This window comes from Sorex fumeus, unplaced genomic scaffold (genome assembly GCF_029834395.1).
Source record: "Sorex fumeus unplaced genomic scaffold, SorFum_2.1 ptg000063l, whole genome shotgun sequence".
Classification (NCBI taxonomy): Eukaryota; Metazoa; Chordata; class Mammalia; order Eulipotyphla; family Soricidae; genus Sorex; species Sorex fumeus.
Window position 1 is genome coordinate 18864480 of NW_026606120.1, and position 26098 is coordinate 18890577.

The window sequence follows — 26098 nt, forward strand, 5'->3', positions numbered from 1 at the left end:
GGGACTATTATAAAAATTAAATCCTAAGTATCCTAACATATGGCAGAAACTTAGCCTTAAGATAAAACTAACTTTTATCTTAATCTCTCTCCCTATCCTCCCTCCAGCCAATAAAATACTGAAGAAATTTTTTGGAAAAAAAATTTTAGGATGGAAATCTTCCTTTAAGTTTGAGAAGCTCTTTCTTCACAACAATTTCTACTTTTGGTAATCAGTTCATGAATGATGTAATTTTCCCAATCTACCCAACACAGGGAATGCTTATAATTACATCATGTCTATGGCAACTTCCTGCCTCTGTGCTCATCCTGTCTGATTTCTCATGAGACACTGTCACCACCTAGTAGTCAATCATTGTTATTTAAGCTCCATATCAGTTGGGATTTATTTTCTTCTCCTCTACATCACCAGAAAGTAGAATAGTATTTGATATGTAGAAGATAGTACATGAATAGGAGAAGTGGGAGAGGAGGAGAGATGGGAAATGAATACGGCAAGACCTCCAGGCAGTATATTGCAATTTGCACTCATGTGTGAATCTTGCTCACCTGTCTGAGACCTCTCAGAAGAGAGGGACTCTGTCATTTCATCTTGGCATCGGTATTGACCCAAGAGCTGATGGCTATTTAAGCACTAAATCAATGTACATTTATTTCAATAGTAGTTTTTCTCCAGAGATTTGCAACTTTTCAAGAGGAAAGTTAACTCTCCAGGGAGGAGCACACAACTCTCCTTATTGACTATGGAGTGCGCTGTGATCTGAGAGGGGAAATTGGCCAAGCTGAAAGCCCAGTTATGATCCAGAAAGCTACAGCTTGGCATCACCAGTCATTCCAAACCCTGTGCTAGAAAGCTCAAAGTAAAAGACTGACTTGAAAATAAAAGACGGTGTCAAAAGCGCCAGCAAAGGAATAAAATCAGAGGCAAATAGAAACCCACTCATGTCAAAGAGGTCTTTGCGTGGGCTGCTCTCTGCACTGCTGCCCGAGGTAGGCGCTGTCTGCGGCGGAAGGCGCTGTGTGTTGACGTACGTGGGCACTTCTCCCACAGCGGCCACGTGTGATTTCCCATCTGGGAAGCTGTAGATGTCCAAGGACCCTGCAACAAGAAAACAAGGTCTCTTTCGCTTATGGAAACACAGTTCTAGCAGATATTGCTAAGACCCAGGGTTTCACACAGAAGTTCCTGCTCCATTAGAATATTCTTTTTTTCCTTTTTAGCTTTTTGGGTCACACCCAGCAGTGCCCAAGGGTCACTCCTGGCTCTGCACTCAGGAATTACTCCTGGCGGTTCTTTGCAGATGCTCATGACTTACTTCCCCTTTTCTCACCCTGACACATAAACTTGTGTTCTGGCTAGGATTCGTTCCAATTTATGTTCCTTCTAGAAGGTGGCTTCTGCTAGCCCAAACTTGGGACCTCCAAGATAGTGAAGGGCCTTACCATGGACCCCACCCCATGCCTAACCCAGGTGTGTATGCAGCAGAAGCTGCCCCAACCCACTCCATCCTGTTTACAGAGACACTAAAGATCAAATCACTAAACAGTAGAATCACAAATCTTATGTCAATTGCTTTGCCTTTTCAGGGAAAGTCAGTGACTTCTAGATTATCTATTCTAGTACACAGTGCTAGCACGCAACAGGGACAAATGGAGACGTTACTGGCGCCCTCTCGAACAAATCGCCGATTAACGGGAAGTCAAGTGATCAAGTGATCAAGTACACAGTGCAAGGGCTGGGACTCTGTTTTGTTTATTTATGGTTTTTTGTGGCATGGGAGCAAGGGAGGGCTGAACCGAGGACCTCATGCGTGCAAAGCAGGCATTCTACCACTGAGCCCCCTTAATTGCCCATTCAAGCAAGACAAGGCAAGGTGTGGGACCCAGTTTTAATTTTTTTAACTTTTAAATTACTTCCCTAGGACTGGACCAGTACACCAGTGGGGAAGGCATTTGCCTTGCATGTGGTTGACCCAGGTTTGTTCCCCAAATGGATCCCTAAGCCCTACCAGGAGTAATGTCTGAGTACAGTCAGAAGTAAGCCCTGAGCAAAACAAACAAATTTCTCTCCCAATTTTTCTTGAGGCATCATGACTCACAGTGCCATTAATGGCAGAGTTTCATGCAAACAGCCCTATAGCATCACACTTGCCAGCAGAGTGTCAGCTTCCCTCTACCAAGAAAAGATTCTGTTTTTAAAGGTGTGGGTTTGGTTTTGGGCTTGGGCTTTACTCCAGCCTCTGGAAAGTGTTTTTCAAATAAACTGACACATTCTCCTTAGAAATGGAGCTGCCTGTGGGGCCTGGGATTTCCAGATGGTGTCAGAGAGGCTGAGGATGATCTGGGTTCCACTGCCAGCACCTGAGGTGAGTGAAGACGTTGCATGAAAAGATTCCCTTTAGTCACTGGTTCTTTCCAGGAGACTTATCTCTCTCTCTCACTCTCTCTCTCTCTCTCTGTCTCACAGTCTCACAATTATCTGTTGGCCAGCATGTCTCTGGAAAAGGCTACATTTCACACTACACCACACACTGTAGCAGTCTGACAGCAGAAACCGAACAGTCAAATGTTCAGGCCCAGTGATGCAGTACTTGTTTGAATTCAGTGGTGCCGAGACCACCAGGGTCACACCTGACAGTGCTCAGAGAGCTATGTAGAGCTGGAGATCAAACTTGGGGCCTAGAGCATATAAGACATGCACTCCAGTCTTTGAGAGGAACAGAAATGTACAGCAGGAGATTAAACTACTTCTCATATGCTCTGCATTGTCATGGACAGAAGTATATGGCATATATACACCATGATCTAGCCTCAGCAGAGCAGAACACGAAGCAGATGAAATTTGCAGTCTGAGCAGGGGAATCTAGAAAACCAGTGGACGGGGAAGGCCTTGATTCACTTCCAGAGTCTTCTTCGGCTCTCAACTCCTCATGGCATGTTTCCACTTCCTTGCAAGGCCTTGATACATGGCAAAAAGGATGGATTAGGTTGAGGTGGGTGTCGGGGACCATTTGAACACTCAAGATGAGAGGGGCCTGGGAGATAGAATCAAGATTCCAAGAAGAAACAGAACTTTCCCTGTTGATTTCCCTTCTTCGTTGCACCAATGAAGACCAGCGAGAAGACTAGTCACAGGACGCATATGTGGGACTATCGGCTTAGGAGCTCTTTAGAAGCTTTGCTCAGTCTTCAGGGAGATGTAAAGCAATGCACCATTGCTCTGGCCTGAAATCAGGAACCTGATAAAATTTCTTCTGGGGAGAATATCTCAAAAATGTCTTGTACCATCTCAACGCTAATCCTTAGCTTGACTCCTGTGTTTCCAAGTTGTTCTTGGTTACACACCTAGCTTAGAGAAGTCTCAGAGAATTGCATGCAGTTTTCTCATGTGTGTGCATTCTAACAAGTTAGTTGGCAAGAAAATTTTACAAACTGCTTACTGAAAATTAAAAAATTCAAGGACTGACACACAAAAGAATCTCCAAACCGAGCTGCTTGCTGCAAGATGGCTAACTTCACCAGGGTACCTCAGACAGGAGCAGGAGTCATCCTTCCGCCTGTACCCTAGAATCCCCAGCAGCTGCCAACTTCCAGAACCCAATGAGAAGTAGAGGTATGCGGGTTCAGTGACAGAAAACTCCAGGCATCAAGGGATAGGAGATGGGCCAGTTCTTCTCATCCCCCATCCCTGGAGGTCACACCTGCAAACTACCTCTGGCTACTGCTTAAGCTCCTTAATGACCGTGATCCAGAGACACACAAAAGAATCTCCCAACTGAGCAGCTTGCTGCAGAGATTTCTCCAGATCCTAATTACCAAAATTTTAGAATTCCAAGAGCATGTGGCCACCCTCCCAGCCATGTGACATCTTATGTTATTCATAACGAGCAATACAAAAGAAAGTATAGGGAAGATTGTCTGCCATAGAGGCAAGGGGAGGGGTGGAATGGGGGGATATTTGGTATATTGGTAATGGAAGATGTGCACTGGTGAAGGGTTGGGTGTTCGATCATTGTATGAGTGAAACTCAAACATGAAAGCTTTGTAACGGTATCTCACAGTGATATAATAAAAATAAATAAATAAATTAATTAATTCAAGGACCACTTTCCCAATGCCAGCCTCTTCCACCAGAGATCACACAAGCCCTGAGCCAGGGCAAGTGGGCAGACCAGGGCCAAGGATAGCAGAGTTCATTTGCATTCGGGTGGAAGAGCAAAGCGGCAAGTTGCTTTCAACTCAGAACTTGGGTTGTATTAAGTGTTCCAAGGCTCAAGCTGCAGGGTAGAAACCTGCTAATGTGCTTTGGCCCTGGTGAATTTCTTACATTGTCTCTTCTGATCTCACTGGACTAACTCAAGTACTAAAGACCTTACTTTTAAATAATTCTGGTATATTTTACAAAGTGTCTGACATCAATAGCACTGTCACTGTAGCACTGTTCTCCCATTGATCATCGATTTGTTATAGCAGGCACCAGTAACGTCTCCATTGTGAGACTTGTTGTTACTCTTTTTGGCATATCAAATATGCCATGGGAGCTTTCCAGGCTCTGCTGTATGGGCAGGATACTCTTGATAGCTTGCTGGGCTCTCCAAGAGGGGTAGAGGAATCGAACCCGGGTCAACTGCGTGCAAGGCAAATGCCCTACCTGCTGTGCTATCACTCCAGTGAAATCAATAATGTGAAATAAATCACGTGTCTTCTAAAGGCCAGGGAGCAGATCAGGGGTGAGTGCACATGCCTTGCACATACCCAACTTGGGTTCAATGCCCAGCACCACCCAGTCTCCAGCGCATCACTGGGTGTGTTCCTGGGGGCCCCTAAGCCTGCTGACAAAAATACAAAAGTCTCCACGAGGAAGAACTTTAAAATATTTGAAATTGGAAATACTTATTGTCATTTTCTCCCTGTCACAAAAGATTATAGTGAAGAAAAAATCTTCAGGTTGAACAACTAAATGGTAGAACTGATATAAATAGGATCTTCATCCATTCTTTGCTCCACCTCCTTCAAATCCGGTAGTCTATAGCCAGGGTCCCAAAGCTCTTGAAAGTGTTGTGTAAATGTTTCAGGGGCAGAAAGTTTAAAGTTAAAGGAAAATGTTAAATAGTAAGCATAGGAGGCCAGAGAAATTGCACAGCAGGAAAAACATATGGTTCAGTCCCTGGCATGCCAAATGGTCTCCCAGCACAGACCCTGGGTAAACTCTCAGCAACATCTGGCCCAAATACCAGAACATAAAAAAACATAAAATTAAATTAATAAATAAACTGTAAATATGTACATACTTGGGTGTGGAGAGAAATAACTATCTTCAGAGGAAAGGCAGGTCAAAGCACTTCCTTCTTGTCATGTCTGAACCTTTTCTAACTGGGGAAGCAGACCCTTGTTGATGGCTTGATAAGATGTAAAAACATCCTCTAAAGAGCCTCAAGCCCTACAAATCCCTACTGACATCCCAACATCTCAAGACCTTGCCCCCAGAAGAACACAGATCTCTGTTTTGAATTTCTGGGACACCTCACCTTGCCTCACAGTCGTTGGCTGCCAATCTTCACCGAACGGGTCTCCCAAGTGCCTCCCTTGGTAGTAAGTTTGTTCTTTTCCTGAAAACTATAGACACCAAAAGTAGATGAAGAGAAAGAAAATTAATTCTCTCCTCATGTCCACATCTTCAAAAGTCAGAACACAGTTTAGGGGAACTGGAGTTCATTGCATTCCTCACAATACCTAATTTTCACTTTCTGGGTCCGGAGATTTGAGAAGCTTGTGGTGGGAGGAAGGACCACATCTGTTTAATCAGTATGCCCTCCCACTTCGTTGTCCCCCGACCTTCTTCCAGTCATAATTGTAAATGGAGTTCCCCTGCATGCAGCTGTATCTCTCAACAGGACCCCCAAAAAGTCCCAGTTGAAGAGGGACAACATGTCAGAACACTTACCACCAACACCCAAGTCAGTTCATTCCCTCCATGTTGGAGTTAAGGACAGTTGATTTCAGTGCTGTTCTGCTACTTTTATTGGTATTACAATCATTTGCATAAAGCAAGTGACATCAAAAGACTTCTTCAAGCCAAAAACAGATGTAATAATTGGGGTGAGGGTGGGGGGGAAAGATGGCTTTCTAGAATTTAGAGTTACAGTAAAAATCAGTGTCATGAATGAAGTAGAAAACTTTATCAAAGTTTTTATTCTAAAGGTCAATATCCACTCTCTTTACAGAGAAATCACAATACCCCAGGACTTTGAAAAAGCCTACTACTCTCTCTGTGCCTCATTATGATCACAGTACATGGGATTTGTCCTAGAATGGGGAGGAGACCCTCTCTGATCTCAGGAATTAAAATATAGTTCAAAGGCATTTCACTAATGGTTTGTGATGTTAAAAAAAAAAACCACGACAATTTGTCTCAGTGAAATTCAAGGGGAAAAAAAAGGTTATGAGCCATTCCAACAAAGATTGGTGAGTATACAAGCCTGAAAATAAAGTTCTGGGGAAGGAGCAAGAACTACCTGGGCAGTGTCAGGGGCTGGGGGTCTGGTTTTCAGGCGTGTATCAGCAAATCCCCCTGCAGGGGGTGTCTTGCTTGAAATGTTGTTGTAGTAGGGGTGGTCTGAAGCATCGCTCTCCTCTTCTGTCCATGGCTCATCCAGACTCTGCATTCTGTTCGAAGAGATTTTTGAGACTGTTAGCTGAAAGTTAGCTTGCAATCAAGACCAGCAATACTGGGGCTTGGAGCAAATAGTATAAGAAGGCAGGGCACTTGCCTTGCAGGCAGCCAAGCCAGGTTCAATCCCCGGCACTCTGTTTGGTTCCCCTGAGCCCCTGCAGGAGTTATCTCGGAGTCCAGAACCGGGAGTAAACCCTGAACACCACAAGGTATGACCCACTGTAGCACTGTCCTCCTGTTGTTCATCAATTTACTCGGGCGGGCACCAATAATGTCTCCATTGTGAGACTTGTTGTTACTGTTTTTGGCATATTGAATATTTTTTAAATTGTGACCCACAATTTAAAAAATAAAGTTAAAAAGTAACAATACTAATATCCGTTAGTACCTATCATCCCAGAAAAGAGAATTTGCTCACTTACCCGCAGTCACCTAGGTTTCATGAATATTTTGGTTAAAAATATCTGCCTTCCTCATCATTCTAGCCTTTGGGAACTTCTAGTCATAGATAAAATAGGGAAAAGATCTATCTAGCTTTAACCAAAACAAAGGGTCAGTCTAAACATCTATGATAGTGACTGGATAGAGAAGCTATGACAAATATATAATCAGCTTTTAAAAATAATAACAAAATCAAGCCTTTTCCAACAACATGGATAGAACTTGCAGTGATAATACTAAGGAAAATGAGTCAAGAAAAGAAAGACAATTTCTGGATGGTTTCACTCATATGTGAAATACACTGGCAAAGCAAGCCAAAACAAGTGCACTGGCAAAACAACAAAAATAACTCCTATATTACGGATTATATGGTAGCTACCAGGGGATAAAGGGTCACTCTATCAGTGTGGTGACACTAGAATGTGGGATGTGATTTACATTCTTTTTATTTTATTTTATTTTTTTGCTTTTTGAATCACACCTAGTGATGATCAGGGGTTAATCCTGGCTCTTCACTCAGGAATCACTCCTGGCAGTGCTGGGGGAACCATATGGGATGCCAGGGAACAAACCCGGGTCAGCTGCGTGCAAGGCAAATGCCCTACCCACTGTACCTTGGCTCTGACCCTGAGATTTATATTCTTTATGGAAGTGTAAGCAGTGCTCTTATTGTAAACCAATGCAAATCATTAAAATTTGCATGAAAAAGTACGTTACCACCAAATAAGGCAATTGTGAGAAATAAAGTAATAAAAATAACAGATCTAAATTTACAGAAAAATATTAAAATAGCAGGCAAGAAATTCCAACTTCTGCTTGTTACATATATTTAATTATATTAAATGTAAAACATTAAAATTTTAATTAAAAGAGATTAGCATATGGATTAGAAAGAAACATGATCAGACTGTATCTCTTTCCACAAGAAGCATATTCAAGATTCAAAAATATAAGTTGCAAGTAAAAGTATGCAAAAATAAACTTCATTCAAATAGTAACCTGATGAGAGTTTAATACTTTTAATATCGGACAAATATATCACAAGGAAAAATTTGTTATTAGAAACTAGAAACAAAAAGACATTTTGAAATGATAAAAGAGCAATTCATCAAGAAGATATAACAATTATAAACCTATATTGCCCTCAGAACAGAACTCTCAAACACAGGATGTAATATCTGACAATTATATAATTTAACAATAGTTAGAAATACTCCATTTTAAATAATATATAAATCAATTAGAAAAAGATTGGAAACTAGAAGGTTGAGCAATACTATAAACCAACTAGACATAGCATATCTCTCTCTGTCTGTCTGTCTCACTCTATATATACATATATATGTGTGTATGAATGTACACACACATATATATGCGAGGACAGCCAGGCGCGGGGGCAGGAGACTCAGCCGAAGACCTCCAGAACCAGCCACCACCATGCTGAGACCACTCTTCGCACACATGAAGGTACCGGCAGAGGAACAAAGGCATGCGGGTCCCGGGGCTGAGATCTCCAAGTCTACTCGGATCAGGGCTGAGCATCCTCCACCCAGATCCTCCAAATTCCAATAGGCGGGGGTCACACCCACCAACTGGCCCCCTGGCGCCGTGTAATCCCATCAACGGTCAAGACTCAGAGACTATAAAACCCAGCTCCCGGAAGCGCAAGGCCGCATTTGCTGCCGCACGACATCTTATTATGACATCTTATTATCTCATTCCTACTTTTGGACAAACTGGCAGGCTGCCGAGTGCAACCTGCCCACACGGCAGAGTCTGGCAAATTCCCCGTGGCATACCCAATATGCCAAATACCAGTAACAATGATGGGTCTCATTCTCCTAAAGTGCCTTGAATATAGCATTTTCTTAAAAATCTCAGGGCTGGGGCTGGAGTGATAGCATAGCAGGTAGGGCGTTTGCCTTGCACGCAGCCAACATGACTGACACAGGTTCGATTCCCAGCACCCCATATGGTCCCCTGAGCACCGCCAGGAGCAATTCCTGAGTGCATGAGCCAGGAGTGACCCCTGAGCATCGCTGGGTGTGACCCAAAAAGCAAAAAAAAAAAAATCTCAGAGCTAGGATGAAGGAGACATTACTGGGGCCTGCTCGAGGCAATCGACGAATAACAGGAAGGTCATGATTCGTGATGAATGTATAAACATGCGATAATTTTAGGATGCAAATTCTTCCCACTACACATGGAAACTTCCCCAGGATGTAATATATGTTAGTCCATAGATCAAGTTTCAGAATTATTAAGTGATCGTAATAATAAAAAGTATTTTTCAGACCATAATGGAATAAATGTAGAAATTAATGACAAAAATAAATCTGAAAAAGTTATATATATAAAGGCCCTCCCGTTGATCGTCGATTTGCTCGAGTGGACCCAGTAACGTCTCCATTGGAGACTTTGTTGTTACTGTGTCTGGCATATTGAATACTCTCGGTAGCTTGCCGGGCTCTCCGAGAGGGGCGGAGGAATCGAACTCGGGTCGGCCATGTTGGCCGCTTGTAAGGCGAACACCCTACCGCTGTGCTATCGCTCCAGCCCATAGGGCTGGAGCGATAGCACAAGTAAATAATACATTCTTAATTAACAATTGGGTCCAAAAAAGAAATAACAAGAAAAAGTGGAAAATAGTTTGAAATGGATAAAAACAAAAAAAGCACATATCAACACTGATAGATAAAGGTAAAGGTAAAGGCCCTCCCGTTGATCATCGATTTGCTCGAGCGGGCCCAGTAACGTCTCCACTGGAGACATTGTTGTTACTGTGTTTGGCATATCGAATACGTCACGGGGAGCTAAACTCAAACGGTTTGGAAGAAGATATATAACTGCAAATATCTGCATGATAAAATAAGGTTTTAAAACTGACATTCCACAAAAAAATAGAAAATAAAGACACATTTGACTCCAGCAGAGTGAATAAAAAATAAATATGTGAAGATGAACTAGATGTATGAAAATAGAGCATAATAATGAATAATAATGAATAAAAATAAAAAAATAAAATAAGTGATTTTTTTAAAAAGACTCAAATTACTAAAACTAATTCAAGAGGAAACTGAGAACCTTAATATAGTAATAGGTAGAGATTGAATACATCAGGATCCTCCGTGAGCTCTATTGCGGATTCACTACCAGGATCTCACCATTCTACAAAGAAGTGATCGTTGATGTCAAGAGAGGGGTGCGGCAGGGTGATACCATTTCACCGAAACTCTTCAGTGCCACCCTCGAGAACATCATGCGACGACTGGAATGGGAAGGAATGGGAGTGAAGATAGATGGTTGGCAATTACACCACCTCCGCTTTGCTGATGACATTGTTTTAATAACACCAAACATCAGCCAAGCGGCACAAATGCTGGCCGACTTTGACCGTGAGTGTGGAAAGGTAGGACTACAGCTGAATCTTACGAAGACAATGTTTATGAGAAACAGCCTTGTTCCTGACGCCCCATTCGCTCTCAATGGAACGACCATCTCCGAATGCAACAGCTATGTGTACCTAGGTCGAGAGGTCAACATGACAAATGACCTGGCACCCGAGCTGCGCAGGAGGAAGAGAGCGGCTTGGAACGCCTTCAAGAACGTCGAAGAAATAGCTAAGAGGACGAAGAACCTCCGGCTCCGGGCACATCTCTTTGATTCCACTGTTCTTCCTGCATTAACATATGCCTCAGAGACCTGGGCCCTACGCAAACAAGATGAGAACGCTATTCAGGTCTCCCAAAGAAGAATAGAAAGAGCTATGCTTGGAATATCACGTTTCACTCAAATGAGAGAAAGAATCCGGAGTTCTGACATCCGTCGACGATCAAGGATCAGGGACGCTGTCTCATTTGCCAAGGTGTCGAAAATCAGATGGGCTGGTCACGTAATGAGATTTAAAGACGACCGTTGGACTAGAGCTGTTACTGATTGGATTCCACGGGATGTCAAAAGACCGCGTGGCCGCCCACCTACCAGATGGTCAGACTTCTTTGTCAAGATCATGAACGATCGGTTTGAGGCCCTTCATGTTCCCGGAGCGAACAGATTCCATTGGGCTACACTAGCACGCGACAGGGACAAATGGAGACGTTACTGGCGCCCGCTCGAGCAAATCGACGACTAACGGGAAGTTAAGTGATAAGTGAAGAGATTGAATAAAGGTAAAGGTAAAGGCCCTCCCGTTGATCGTCGATTTGCTCGAGCGGGCCCAGTAACGTCTCCATTGGAGACTTTGTTGTTACTGTGTCTGGCATATCGAATACTCTCGGTAGCTTGCCGGGCTCTCCGAGAGGGGCGGAGGAATCGAACTCGGGTCGGCCATGTTGGCCGCTTGTAAGGCGAACGCCCTACCCGCTGTGCTATCGCTCCTATTAAAAACTGCATGCATTCTAAGAAAATCCCAGAACTATATGACTTCCAGTGAATCTCTCAAACATCTATAGAACAATTAACAACAACTCTCCATAAACTTTCCTAAAAAAAATTAGATAAAATACTTTCACAATGGCTGGAGCGATAGCACAGCGGTAGGGCGTTTGCCTTGCACGCAGCCAACATGGCTGACCCGAGTTTGATTGCTCCGCCCCTCTTGGAGAACCCGGCAAGCTAACGAGAGTATCTTGCCCGCACGGCAGAGCCTGGCAAGCTCCCCATGACGTATTCGATATGCCAGACACAGTAACAACAAAGTCTCCAATGGAGACGTTACTGGGCCCTCTCGAGCAAATTGATGAACAACGGGACAGCCTTTACCTTTACCTTACTTTCACAATATCTAAAACACTTGACTCTAATACCATATAAAGACACTATAAGAAAAGAAAACTGTAGATCAGTATCTTCTATAACTATGGGTAGAGAAATTCCCAACAAATTGCTAGAAAACCTATTGCAACAAAATAGAAAAAGAAGCATTCTTCATAACTGAGGTCTCCCAACAAGGTAAGAGGTTGGTTCAACATCCAAAAAAATCAACTTTATAACATATCATATTCTAAAGAAAAATCAAAGCAAGTAGTAAAAGTCTCATCTCAGTTGATAAAATAAAAACATTGAAAAACATCCAATATTTTTGCATGATAAAAATAAACAACAAAACTTGGAGTAGAGGAGTATCTTCTCAGGGCCAAAGAGATAATTCAGAGAGTAAGGTGCTTGCCTTGTATGTGGCCAAGTCAGGTTTCACCCCCAGCATCCCATATGGTCCCCAAGCCTACCACGAGTGACTCCTGAGTGCTGAACCAGGATGAGTAAACCCTGAGCATAGCCAGGTGTGGCCCCAGAACAAAAAAAAAGAAAAAAAAAGATTATAAAAAATCATATAATTTTGGAGCCTCTTCCTCTTCATCCCCAATGCTGTGCCAGTCTTCTTCCCCTCCCAGGTCTGTTAACCCGCCAGTATTCGAACCCAGGACTTGGCTTTCTCTGCGCAAGCACCCCAGGTGTCCTCTAGGACCCTAGGACGACAGCATCCCTGATCCTCTACCTCTTTGTCCCCAACGCTGTGACGGTCTTCTTCCCCTCCCAGCTAGTAACCCCCCCAAACACACACCAGGTACCCGTGTGGGCGTGGTATTTTCAGAAGTGGGCATGGCTTCTGTAGAAGTGCGCGTGGCCTAATTTTAGGTGGGTGGCCTCTCACTCTACCTCAAGTAGTTTAGTCATACCAAGAAATCTAGTGTAATATCTCAGTCCCCATACCTCCACAACAACATGAAGAAACAACGCAAATCCCCACCACGTGGGGAGGATGATAAAACGAGTTCAGAAGCCTCAGTAGGTGCTACTCCCCTAAAGGACCTCTCTGAGAATTCAGATATGAAGTAATGAAGATGTTCAATGAACTCCATGAAACAGTCAGACAGATATCCAGTAAAATGAGAGAAACAATCGAGAAATTACGGGAAGAAATGAAAGTAGAAATTGGAAAACTACACACAGAAATGTCGCGAATAAAAGATTCTGTAGATGAAATAAAAAACTCAGTCTGTGCCCTCAACAGTAGAATGGCCACAACTGAAGACCAAATCAGTGAGCTGGAGGATCAGTTGCACCAAGCCCACAGGCAACAGCAAACAATGGCAAGAGACCTCAAAATAGCTTGAGAGTGAATCAGGGTCCTAGGAGATGATTCCAAGAGGAACAAGATTAGAATCATTGGAGTACCAGAAGCTCAGGGAAATGATCCCAATGAAAAAGCCACGGTTAAACAAATAATTGCTGAAAAGTTTCCAGAGCTGGACAATGCAACCATTCAGATTCAAGGAACCCAAAGGGTGCCAGCTAAAAGAGATCCTAAAAAAAAAAAAAACTCTCCAAGACATATCATAGTTAGAATGATGAATGCCACCGATAGAGAGACAATACTGCAAGCAGCAAGGTCAAAGAAGGAAATCACATAAAAATGGAGCACCCCTTAGATTCACGGCAGACCTATCAGAGGAAACCCTCCAAGCCCAAAGGCAATGGTGGGATATAGTGAAAAAACTCACTGAAATGAATGCTTCACCAAGAATACTCTATCCAGCTAAACTCTCACTCAAACTCGAAGGAATGGTACACTATTTTCTAGATAAACAGCAGCTCAGGAACTTCATACACTCAAAACCAAACCTAAAAGAAGGGGTAAAGGGGCTACTATAAGACAAGACAAACCCTAGAAGCACAACACACCCTTACAGAAAGATGACACAAAACCCCATAACAATAATCTCTCTCACCGTCAATGGTCTAAATTCACCAATTAAGAGACACAGAGTGGCAAAATGGATTCAGAGACTGAACCCAACATTCTGCTGCCTACAAGAAACTCATTTCAACAGTCAGAGCAAACACAGACTCAGAGTTAAAAAATGGAAAACAATCCTGCAAGCAAACAGCTCCCTCAAAAAAGCTGGGGTGGCATACTAGTATCCGACAACATAAATTTCAGGTTGAAAAAGATTAGAAGGGACAGCAAAGGCTATTTTCTATTCATCAAGGAATACGTACAACAGGAAGAAATCACACTCTTAAATGTATATGCACCTAATGAGGAACAGCTAAATATTTAAACACCTGCTAACAGATTTTAAGGAGGACATTGCTAGCAACACAATATTAGCTGGAGACTTGAACATCGCCTTATCACCTCTGGATAAATCAACAAGAACAAAACTCAGCAAGGAAACATTGACTTTGAAAAAAGAAACAGAAGAGAGAGGGCTTATAGACCTATACAGGGCTTTACACCCCAAAAAGAAAGAATACACATTCTTCTCCAGTGCACACGGAAATTTTTTCAAAATAGACCATGGGCTAGGACACAAAACATGCCTCACTATAATCAGGAAGATAGAAATAGTATCAACAATCTTTTCAGACCACAATGCACTGAGAATAGAGGTGAATCACACACAGACAAGGAGAACCAAATAAAACACCTGGAAATTAAACAACTCAATGTTGAACAACGAGTGGGTCAGGAAAGAAGTCAAGGATGAAATCAAAAGATACCTGGAAGCAAATGAGAAAGAAGACACAAGCTACCAGAACCTATGGGATGCAGTGAAAACTGTGTTAAGGGGAAAATTTATAGCTCTGCTAGCATTTCTCAGGAAGGAAGAAAGGGCCCACAAAAACAACTTGACTTCACAACTCAATATCGTAGAAAACGATCAACAAAAGGAGCCCAAATCAGGCAGAAGGAAAGATATCATAAAGCTTAGAGCAGAAATCAAAGACATGGAAACCGAAAAAACAATCCGAAAGATCAATGAAACCAAGAGCTGGTTCTTCAAGAAAATAAATAAGATAGATAAACCGCTAGCAAGACTCACAAATAAAGAGAGAACCCTAATAAACTGAATCAGAAATGAGAAGGGGGATATCACAACAGAAACCATTGAAATTTAAAAGATCATCAGAGACTACTTTGAAAGTCTGTGTGCCACGAAACAAGAGAACCTAGAAGAAATGGATAAATTCCTGGATTCCTATAATCTCCCAAGGCTGAGTCAAGAAGTCTAGAGTACCTGAATAGACCTATTAACATCAAGGAAATTGAAACTGTAATCAAAAGTCTTCCCAAAAAACAAAAGCCCAGGTCCAGATGGATTCACTAGCGAATTTTTCCAAACACTTAAAGAAGACTTATTGCCAGTTGTTCTCAAGCTTTTCCAGGAAATTGAAGAAACAGAAACTCTCCCAAACAGTTTCTATGAAGCCCATATCTCTCTAATACCAAAAGTAAACAATACACCACAAGAAAAGAAAACTACAGTCCAATATTTCTGATAAACATGGATGCGAAGATTTTCAACAAAATCCTAGCAAATAGAATTCAACAACTCATCAAAAAGATCATACACCATGACCAAGTGGTATTCATCCTGGGGATGCAAGGATGGTTTTATTGGGAAATAAATCAACATAATCCATCATATCAAAGAAAAGATAAAAACCATATGATTATATCAATAGATGCAGAGAAATCATTTGACAAGATCCAGCACCACTTTATGATGAAAACCCTTGCCAAAATGGGTATAGAGGGGATTTTCCTCAATATAGTTAAAGCCGTCTGCCACAAGTCTACAGCAAGTATCATCCTCAATGGGGAAAAACTGAGAGCCTTCCCTCTAAGATCAGGGATGAGATAAGGATTCCGACTCTCTCCACTGCTGTTCAATATAGTACTGGAAGTACTTGAAATAGCGGTTAGGCAAGAAAAAGATACTAATGGCATTCAGGTAGGAAAGGAAGAAATGATGCTCTCACTATTCACAGATGTATGATACTAAGAGAACCCTAAAACTTCTAGCAAGAAACTCCTACAAACAATAGACTTGTATAGTAAAGTGGCAGGCTATAAAATCAATACCCAAATGTCCATGGCTTTCCTATACGCAAATAGTGAGAGAAGAGAAAGTGACATGAAAAAAAAAATCCTGTTCACAATTGTGTCCCAGAAAATCAATCGCCTAGGGATCAGCTTAACTAAGGAAGTAAAGGACCTGTACAAAGAAAACTACAAAACGCTACTTCAGATAATAAAAGAGGACATGAGGAAATGGAATGATATCCCCTGCTCATGGATCAGGAGAATTAACATTGTCAAAATGGCAATACTTTCTAAAGCATTGTACAAATTCAATGTGATCCCTATAACAATACCCATGACATTCTTCAGAGAAATGGATCAAACACCCTGAAATTCATATGGAACAATAAGCCCCCACAAAGGAAATTCTTGGAAAAAAGCAGTAATAATTAAAACAGCATGGTACTGGAACAAAGGCAGAGCTGCAGACCAATGGAAAACGGTTGAATACACTGACATCTCCCCCCAAACATATGATCATCTAATTTTTGATAAGGAAGCAAGAAAGGTGGAGCAAGGAAAGCCTCTTTATCAAATTGTGCTGGAAAAACTGGACTGCTACATGCAAAAATGGGTTCAGATCTCTGCCTAACACCATGTACAAAATTAAGATCGAAATGGATTAAAGACCTCAACATCAGACCTGAATCCATAAAGTACATTGAAGACAAAGTTGGCAAAACCGTCCATGACATTGAAGCTAATGGTATCTTCAAAGATGTCATGCTACTGGCCAAACAAGTGAAAACAGAGATAGACAAATGGGACCATCTTTTTTTTTATTAGTGCAACACCATGAGGTACAGTTGTAGATTTACAATTTTTTGTGCTTGGGTTTCGATTATACAATGATCAGATACCCATCCCTCCACCAGTGCCCATTTTCCACCACCATGGATAATATCCCCCCATCCCTATCTCCCCATCCCCCCTGCCTCTGTGGCAGGGCAATCCCCTGTGTTCTCTCTCTCCTTTTGGGTGTTGTGGTCTGCAAAAGAGGCATTGAGTGGCGAGCATGTTCAGTCCATAGTCTACTTTCGACATGCATCTCCCCTCCTGGGAGGATCCTCCAAACACCCTTTATTTGGTGCTCCCTTCTCTATCTGAACTGCCCTTTCCTCTAGGATACCCGGCTGGCCTCTAAGTTATGGAGTAATCCTCCTGGTGCTGATCTCAGCTATTCTTGGGTATTAATCTCATATTTTGTTACTTTATATCCCCCAGATGAATGCAATCTTTCTATGTCTATCCCTCTCTTTCTGACTCATTTCGCTTAGCATGATACTTTCCGTATTATACCACTTGTATGTAAATTTCATGACTTCATCTTTTCTAACAGTTACATGGTACTCCATTGTGTAGATGTACCAAAGTTTCTTTAACCAGTCATCTGTTTTTGGGCATTCAGTTTTCTTCCAGTTTCTGGAAATGGGACCATCTTAAACTAAGAAACTTCTGCACCTCAAAAGAAACTGGCACTGGTGGAGGGATGGGTATTCGATCATTGTGTAACTGAGACCCAAGCACAAAATCTTGTAAGTCTACAACTGTACCTCATGGTGTTTAATAAAATTTTAAAAATAAATAAATAAGTAAAATAAAACATTCTTCCTCCTGGTCAAAAAAAATCATATGATTTTTTTCCTGCAATAGGTGCAGAAAAAGTCTTTGACAAAATTCAACATCCATTCATGCTTTTTTAAAATCCTCATCAAGTTTGAGATACAGGACTGTTCCTTAAGGTATAACAGTCTTATAACACAAGTTCACAGTCAACATTATACTAAATGGCAAACAACTGAAAGTCTGACCTCTGACATTGTATATAAGACAAGGATGTCTACTTCTATTATTGCGGTTTTGGAAGTCTTACCATAGCAATAGAGCAAGAAAAAGAAATCAATAACATACAAAATAGAAAGTAGATATTAAACTACCACTCTTTACAGGAAACCATAGGATCTAAATTAGAAAACAAGAAGATCAGTTATAATTGTTTGTATATGACAATATGCATGTAAGACTCTATGGATTCCACTAAAAACTTTTATAACAAAAGAACATTCAGCAAACTTGAAGGCTAACAAAATTAATACACGAAAATCTGTTACATTTTTATATGAAAGCAATGCACTAAAAAAGAAACAAATAGAAAAAGACAACTCCATGTAAAATGAAATGTCCAAAACCATAAATTACCTATGAATCAACTTTAGGAGGTGAAAGATTTAAACATCAAAAAGTATAAGTCACTTCTAAAAGTAGAAAAGGACATCAGGAAATGGGAAAATATTTCATGTCATGTATTGGAAGAATTTACATATTCAAAATGATCATTCTACTAAACTTAAAAAGAATCATTATGAAGACTCGATGCAATTCCTATCAAAATACTGATGGAATTCTTCAACAACTTATAGTAAATTCTAGCAAAATTTGTAAGGTCTCTTAAAACTCCTTAAAAACTAGTGGGAGGTATCACATTACTTGTTCTTAAATCATACTATAAAGCTATAGTAATAAAATTGTGCAGTTATTGGAATAAAGATAGATTTTCAGACCAATGGAATAAAATTGAGAGCCCATATATTAAACCTCAGATATACAGACAAACATGACAAAGTACTTGGGCTGAATTGGGTGGAGTTAATCTATGACACAGAGATTGGGTGGAGCATAGAAAACCTCCTCAAGAAACGATATTGGGAATATTGGATAGCCATATGCAAAAACAAAAAAAAATCTAATAACTGTATTTCTATCTCGCACCAGAAGCAAAAGTTAATTCAAAGTGAATTAAAGACATTGAGATTAGATTGGAATTCTAATCCTAAACCTGAGGAAAACATAGATAAAACTTTCCAGCATATACAGGGATGTCTTCAATGATAATTTCATTGGCAAAGACAACACAAACAAAAATAAATAAGTGAGACTACATCAGCGCCACGCTGTGAGGTGGGTGAGAGCCCTTCCCACCCCAAGGGACCCAGCCCCTGGAGCCAACCTCCACTGCCCAACCACCTCTATGCTCCAGGCCGCTTTCCAGACTGCGCAGCCACATTATAAGACACTTCCTACCCATTTATGCCTCTCAGAGAGCCTGGCAAGCTACCGAAAGTATCCCGCCCACATGGGCAGAGCCTGCCAAGCACCCCGTAGTGTATTCGACATGCCAAATACAGTAAATACAATAGGTCTCATTCCCCTGACCCTAAAAGAGCCTCCAATTGTTGGGAAAAGACGAGTAAGAAGAAGCTGCTAAAATCTCAGTGCTGGGGGGAATAGAGACATTACTGGCGCCCACTCGAGTAATTCAACGACCAATGGGATGACCGTGTTACAGTGACACATCAAACTAAAAAGGGTTTGCATGGCAAAAGAAATGTGACTTTAGGCCAGGGAAATAATACGGTGAGTAAGGCGCTTGCTTTGTATCAGTTGACCCAAGTTCAGATCCTAGCACCATATATGGTCCTCTGAGTGTCACCAGGAGTAACCCCTGAGTAACACAAGGTGTGATTCCCCCCAGAAAAAAAAAACAAGAAACAGGGGTTAGAATATAAGACACCCTACTGAATGGGATGAAATATTTGCACATCATATGTAGCACTGTAGCACTGTCCTCCCATTGTTCATTGATTTGCTCGAGCAGGCCCAGTAACGCCTCCATTGTGAGACTTCTTGTTACTATGTTAGGCATATCGAATACATCACGGGTAGCTTGCCAGGCTTTGCCATGCGGGCGAGATAGTCTTGGTAGCTTTCCGGGCTCTCCAAGAGGGGCAGATGAATTGAACCTGGATTGGCCAGGTTGGCTACGTGTAAGGCAAAGGTCCTACCCGCTGTGCTATCGCTTCACCCAAAAGTAATGTGTCAGGAGTGGGATTCGAACCCACGCCTCCAGGGGAGACTGCAACCTGAACGCAGTTCCTTAGATCACTCAGCCATCCTGACGCCTCCAGTCTACGGCCATACCACCCTGAACACGCCCGATCTCACATCATATGAGAGGCTAGTAAATGAGGAACTATATTCAAGGTGCTAGTACTCACATAGCTTAAAAACAGATAAAACAATAACCCCACCAATAAAAGGGCAGAGGAAATAAACAGACATTTCCCCATGGAGGACACCGTTGACCAGTAGGTATATATATATATTATATAATTGTCAGTTATTTTTAATGAAAACCGGAGCAATAATGACACATCCACTTCACACCAGTAAGAATGGCGCTTATGAAAAACACTGGGAACAAACAGTATTGGCAGGGATGTGGTAAGAAAAATAAACTTCTATACTGATGGGAAGATGTTGTCTGTGTTAGCTTCTGCAGAAAAGAGAAAAGGAGACTTTAAAAGTAATAATGCTGCTGAAAGTAGACTATAGACCAAACATGATTGCCACTCAATGCCTCTTTTGCAAAACACAACACCCAAATGGAGAGAGAGAACAAAGGGAATGTCCAGCCACAGTCAGGGTGGGATGGGGGGATGGGGGTGGGAGGGATACTGGGACCCGTGGTGATGGAAAATGGGCACTGGTGGAGGGATGGGTACTTGATCATTGTTTAACTGAAGCCCAAGCACAAAAATTTGTAAGTCTACAACTCCTGGTGTTTCACTAATAAAAATTTTTTTAAAAAGTAATAATGCTTCTGTGGGGGGCGACTAAAACTTCACGAGAAGGGGGGCATTCCGGTCCGTCCTTCACGCCCTACCGAGGTCACCAGTTGCCCCCCACGAGCGGCTCCCCAGCACGGCCACAGTCCCAGAAGCACAAGGACTTAATGCAGAACCCGGCAGCTTGGAGCAGAAAAGTGAAAGGACTATGCGTTAATCCAGGCCATCAAGTCTGCTGGAGGGGAAAGGGTGTTGCCCCATTCGCCCTCTCTTCTCTGGAAAGAAAGATGGCGGCCGCATGGGAGCCATGTGGACAGCAGGTATGAGCCGGGGGTGTGGGGGCGACTAAAACCTCATGGGAAGGGGGGCATTTCCGTCTGCCCTTCACGCCCTACCGAGGCCACCAGTTGCCCCCACGAGCGGCTCTCCAGCACGGCCACAGCCCCAGAAGCACAAGGGCTTAATGCAGAACCCAGCAGCTTGGAGCAGAAAAGTGAAAGGACTATGCCTTAATCCAGGCAATCATTTCTGCCCAGAGGGGAAAGGGTGTTGCTCCCTTCCGCCCTCCTCCCTCTGGAAAGAAAGATGGCGGCCACATGGGAGCCTTGTGGACAGCAGGTATGAGCCGGGGGTGTGGGGGCGACTAAAACCTCATGGGAAGAGGGGCGTTCCGGTCCGTCCTTCACGCCCTACCGAGGTCACCAGTTGCCCCCCACGAGCGGCTCCCCAGCACGGCCACAGTCCCAGAAGCACAAGGACTTAATGCAGAACCCGGCAGCTTGGAGCAGAAAAGTGAAAGGACTATGCGTTAATCCAGGCCATCAAGTCTGCTGGAGGGGAAAGGGTGTTGCCCCATTCGCCCTCTCTTCTCTGGAAAGAAGGATGGCGGCCGCATGGGAGCCTTGTGGACAGCAGGTATGAGCTGGGGGTATGGGGGCGACTAAAACCTCATGGGAAGGGGGGCGTTCTGGTCCGTCCTTCACGCCCTACTGAGGTCACCAGTCACCCCTCACGAGCGGCTCTCCAGCACGGCCACGGCCCCAGAAGCACAAGGACTTAATGCAGAACCCAGCAGCTTGGAGCAGAAAAGTGAACGGACTATGCGTTGATCCAGCCCATCAAGTCTGCCGGAGGGGAAAGGGTGTTGCCCCATTCGCCCTGTCCTCTCTGGAAAGAAAGATGGCGGCCACATGGGAGCCTTGTGGACAGCAGGTATGAGCCGGGAGTGTGGGGGCGACTAAAACCTCATGGGAAGGGGGGCGTTCCGGTCCGTCCTTCACGCCCTTCCGAGGTCACCAGTTGCCCCCCACGAGCGGCTCTCCAGCACGGCCACAGCCCCAGAAGCACAAGGGCTTAATGCAGAACCCAGCAGCTTGGAGCAGAAAAGTGAACGGACTGTGCATTGATCCAGGCCATCAAGTCTGCCGGAGGGGAAAGGGTGTTGCCCCATTCGCCCTCTCCTCTCTGGAAAGAAAGATGGCGGCCACATGGGAGCCTTGTGGACAGCAGGTATGAGCCGGGAGTGTGGGGGCGACTAAAACCTCATGGGAAGGGGGGCGTTCTGGTCCGTCCTTCACGCCCTACCGAGGTCACCAGTTGCCCCCCACGAGCGGCTCTCCAGCACAGCCACGGCCCCAGAAGCACAAGGACTTAATGCAGAACCCAGCAGCTTGGAGCAGAAAAGTGAACGGACTATGCATTGATCCAGGCCATCAAGTCTGCCGGAGGGGAAAGGGTGTTGCCCCATTCGCCCTCTCCTCTCTGGAAAGAAAGATGGCGGCCACATGGGAGCCTTGTGGACAGCAGGTATGAGCCGGGGGTGTGGGGGCGACTAAAACCTCATGGGAAGAGGGGCGTTCCGTTCCGTCCTTCACGCCCTACCGAGGTCACCAGTTGCCCCCCCACGAGCGGCTCCCCAGCACGGCCACAGTCCCAGAAGCACAAGGACTTAATGCAGAACCCGGCAGCTTGGAGCAGAAAAGTGAAAGGACTATGCGTTAATCCAGGCCATCAAGTCTGCTGGAGGGGAAAGGGTGTTGCCCCATTCGCCCTCTCTTCTCTGGAAAGAAGGATGGCGGCCGCATGGGAGCCTTGTGGACAGCAGGTATGAGCCGGGAGTGTGGGGGCGACTAAAACCTCATGGGAAGGGGGGCGTTCCAGTCCGTCCTTCACGCCCTACTGAGGTCACCAGTCACCCCTCACGAGCGGCTCTCCAGCACGGCCACGGCCCCAGAAGCACAAGGACTTAATGCAGAACCCAGCAGCTTGGAGCAGAAAAGTGAACGGACTATGCGTTGATCCAGCCCATCAAGTCTGCCGGAGGGGAAAGGGTGTTGCCCCATTCGCCCTCTCCTCTCTGGAAAGAAAGATGGCGGCCACATGGGAGCCTTGTGGACAGCAGGTATGAGCCGGGAGTGTGGGGGCGACTAAAACCTCATGGGAAGGGGGGCGTTCCGGTCCGTCCTTCATGCCCTTCCGAGGTCACCAGTTGCCCCCCACGAGCGGCTCTCCAGCACGGCCACAGCCCCAGAAGCACAAGGGCTTAATGCAGAACCCAGCAGCTTGGAGCAGAAAAGTGAACGGACTATGCATTGATCCAGGCCATCAAGTCTGCCGGAGGGGAAAGGGTGTTGCCCCATTCGCCCTCTCCTCTCTGGAAAGAAAGATGGCGGCCACATGGGAGCCTTGTGGACAGCAGGTATGAGCCGGGAGTGTGGGGGCGACTAAAACCTCATGGGAAGGGGGGCGTTCTGGTCCGTCCTTCACGCCCTACCGAGGTCACCAGTTGCCCCCCACAAGCGGCTCTCCAGCACAACCACGGCCCCAGAAGCACAAGGACTTAATGCAGAACCCAGCAGCTTGGAGCAGAAAAGTGAACGGACTATGCATTGATCCAGGCCATCAAGTCTGCTGGAGGGGAAAGGGTGTTGCCCCATTCGCCCTCTCCTCTCTGGAAAGAAAGATGGCGGCCACATGGGAGCCTTGTGGACAGCAGGTATGAGCCGCGAGTGTGGGGGCGACTAAAACCTCATGGGAAGGGGGGCATTTCCGTCTGCCTTTCACGCCCTACCGAGGCCACCAGTTGCCCCCACGAGCGGCTCTCCAGCACGGCCACAGCCCCAGAAGCACAATGACCTAATGCAGAACCCAGCAGCTTGGAGCAGAAAAGTGAAAGGACTATGCGTTAATCCAGGCAATCATTTCTGCCCAGAGGGGAAAGGGTGTTGCTCCCTTCCGCCCTCCTCCCTCTGGAAAGAAAGATGGCGGCCACATGGGAGCCTTGTGGACAGCAGGTATGAGCCGGGGGTGTGGGGGCGACTAAAACCTCATGGGAAGGGGGGCGTTCTGGTCCGTCCTTCACGCCCTACCGAGGTCACCAGTTGCCCCCTGCGAGCGGCTCTCCAGCACGGCCACGGCCCCAGAAGCACAAGGACTTAATGCAGAACCCAGCAGCTTGGAGCAGAAAAGTGAACGGACTATGCATTGATCCAGGCCATCAAGTCTGCCGGAGGGGAAAGGGTGTTGCCCCATTCGCCCTCTCCTCTCTGGAAAGAAAGATGGCGGCCACATGGGAGCCTTGTGGACAGCAGGTATGAGCCGCGAGTGTGGGGGCGACTAGAACCTCATGGGAAGGGGGGCGTTTCGCTCCGCCCTTCACGCCCTACCGAGGCCACCAGTTGCCCCCCGCGAGCGGCTCTCCAGCACGGCCACGACTCCAGAACACAGAAATCAATTTCTTAACTATCTGACTTTCAGTAGAAATACTTCCAGGGTCAATAGGTAAAAGAGCAGAAACCCAAAACCAACATTTAATTCTTGAACCCAGCCGTAGAAAGCAAATCACTTCACAATGCTTTTTCAGCATGTCTGATTGGGGGGGGGGGTAAACTCTAAATAATAGTGGTGAATCTTTTATTGAAACAATGAATCTAATCAAAACAGATAGAGTGTTAACTAGAATTCATCTGCCTCACAGGGACGGGGAGGGGTGGGGGGTGGGGGGTGGGGTTCTTCATGGTAAAAAATAAGTATTGGTAAAGGGAAATGTGTTTGATATTTGCATGACTGAGACATAAACCTGAAAGCTTTGTAACCTTTCCCACAGTGATTCAATAAATAAATTAAAAAAAAAAGTAATAATGCTTCTATATTACCTTGCAATTCCATTTCTCAGCATCCATGCCAAGAACACAAAACATTAATTCAAAAAGATGCATACATACCTATGTTCATTGCAGTGCTAAGCACAATAGCCAGGATATGGAAGCAACCGAAATATCCAACAATGGATGACTCAGTAACGAAGCTGTGGTATATATACACAATGGAATATTGTACAGCTTTGAGAAAAGAGGAAATCTTTCAGTTTGCTGCAACTCGGATGGAACTGCCGGACATTATATTAAGTGAAAAAATTCAAAAGGGAGGAGGAAAAATTCTGGTTGCTCTCACTCATCTGCTGTCTAATCAGAAAAACATGGGACTAGTACCTTTCAGAAGACAATTCTTGGCCTCTGAAAAACTGAAATTATCTGACAGTGGGAGGAGGGATGGGGGTGTTGAAAAAGGAATCATATACTAGAAATGACATAAGGACAGTAGTGTAGGGTTTTGGAGACACTGGTGGTGGTGAAGGTGCAGTAACTTTGTACATCAAAATGATGAAAGCTAACAGTATTGCAACCAATATTATGAAAACTACATAAAAAGTGGAATTGAATCCTTGTTCATTATAGAAACGTGGATTAAACTCACATGAATGTAAAAGTGAAAACTTAGAAGAAAACATAGGTGTAAATCTTACTATCTTAGCTTAGTAAATGGTTTCTCCCACATGATAGATATCAAAAGCAAAAGTGACCAAAGAAAAAATAAATTGGACTTCATCAAAATAAAAACTTGTACTTCAAATGACACTAAAAAGACAGTGAAAATATAATACATGCAAACAAATAGGAGAAAATATTTGCTAATTATATGTCTGAAAAGAGTCTTGTTTCTTGAGTATATGTATATAAAGAACTTCCACACTTCAACAATATAAGGAAAAATAATTCAATTTTTAAAACGTGCTAAAGATATGAGCAAACATTCTCCCTCCCCCCCCCCAAAAAAGACAAAATCCAGGTACTGGAGCAAAAGTACAGAAAGTAGAGTGCAGCTGACCTGGGCTTAATCTCTGGCACCTCATAGGTACCCCCATCCTGCCCCCAGCATGGCCTGGAAAGATCCCTGAGCACAGAGCTAGGAGTAAGCCCTGAGAGAAGGAAAGGAGGAAGAGAGGGAGGAAGGGAGAGAGGGAAGTAAGGAGGAAGGAAGGGAGGGAGGGAGGGAGGAGAAAAAGGGAGGAGGAAGGAAGGAAGAGAGGGAGGGAGGGAGGGAGGGAAGAAAGAGAGAGAGAGAAAGAAAGAAAGAAAGAAAGAAAGAGAGAGAAAAAGAGAAAGAGGGGAGGGAGGGAGAGAAAGGAAGGAAGGAAAGAAAGAGATTTCAG

General features: G+C 44.1%; 1 protein-coding gene across 3 annotated transcripts in view; it reads right to left on the reverse strand.

Moving 5' to 3' along the window:
• SHC3 (SHC adaptor protein 3) overlaps positions 1 to 26098 on the reverse strand; it is a 176927-nt gene that overhangs the window by 21460 nt on the left and 129369 nt on the right. For all 3 annotated transcript variants that reach the window (XM_056126739.1, XM_056126741.1, XM_056126740.1), the window contains 3 exons: positions 6515 to 6665; positions 5528 to 5615; positions 940 to 1098 (listed from right to left, as the gene is read on the reverse strand). In XM_056126739.1, the coding sequence (XP_055982714.1) occupies positions 940 to 1098; positions 5528 to 5615; positions 6515 to 6665 (398 nt within the window). The remainder of the gene's footprint in view (positions 1 to 939; positions 1099 to 5527; positions 5616 to 6514; positions 6666 to 26098) is intronic.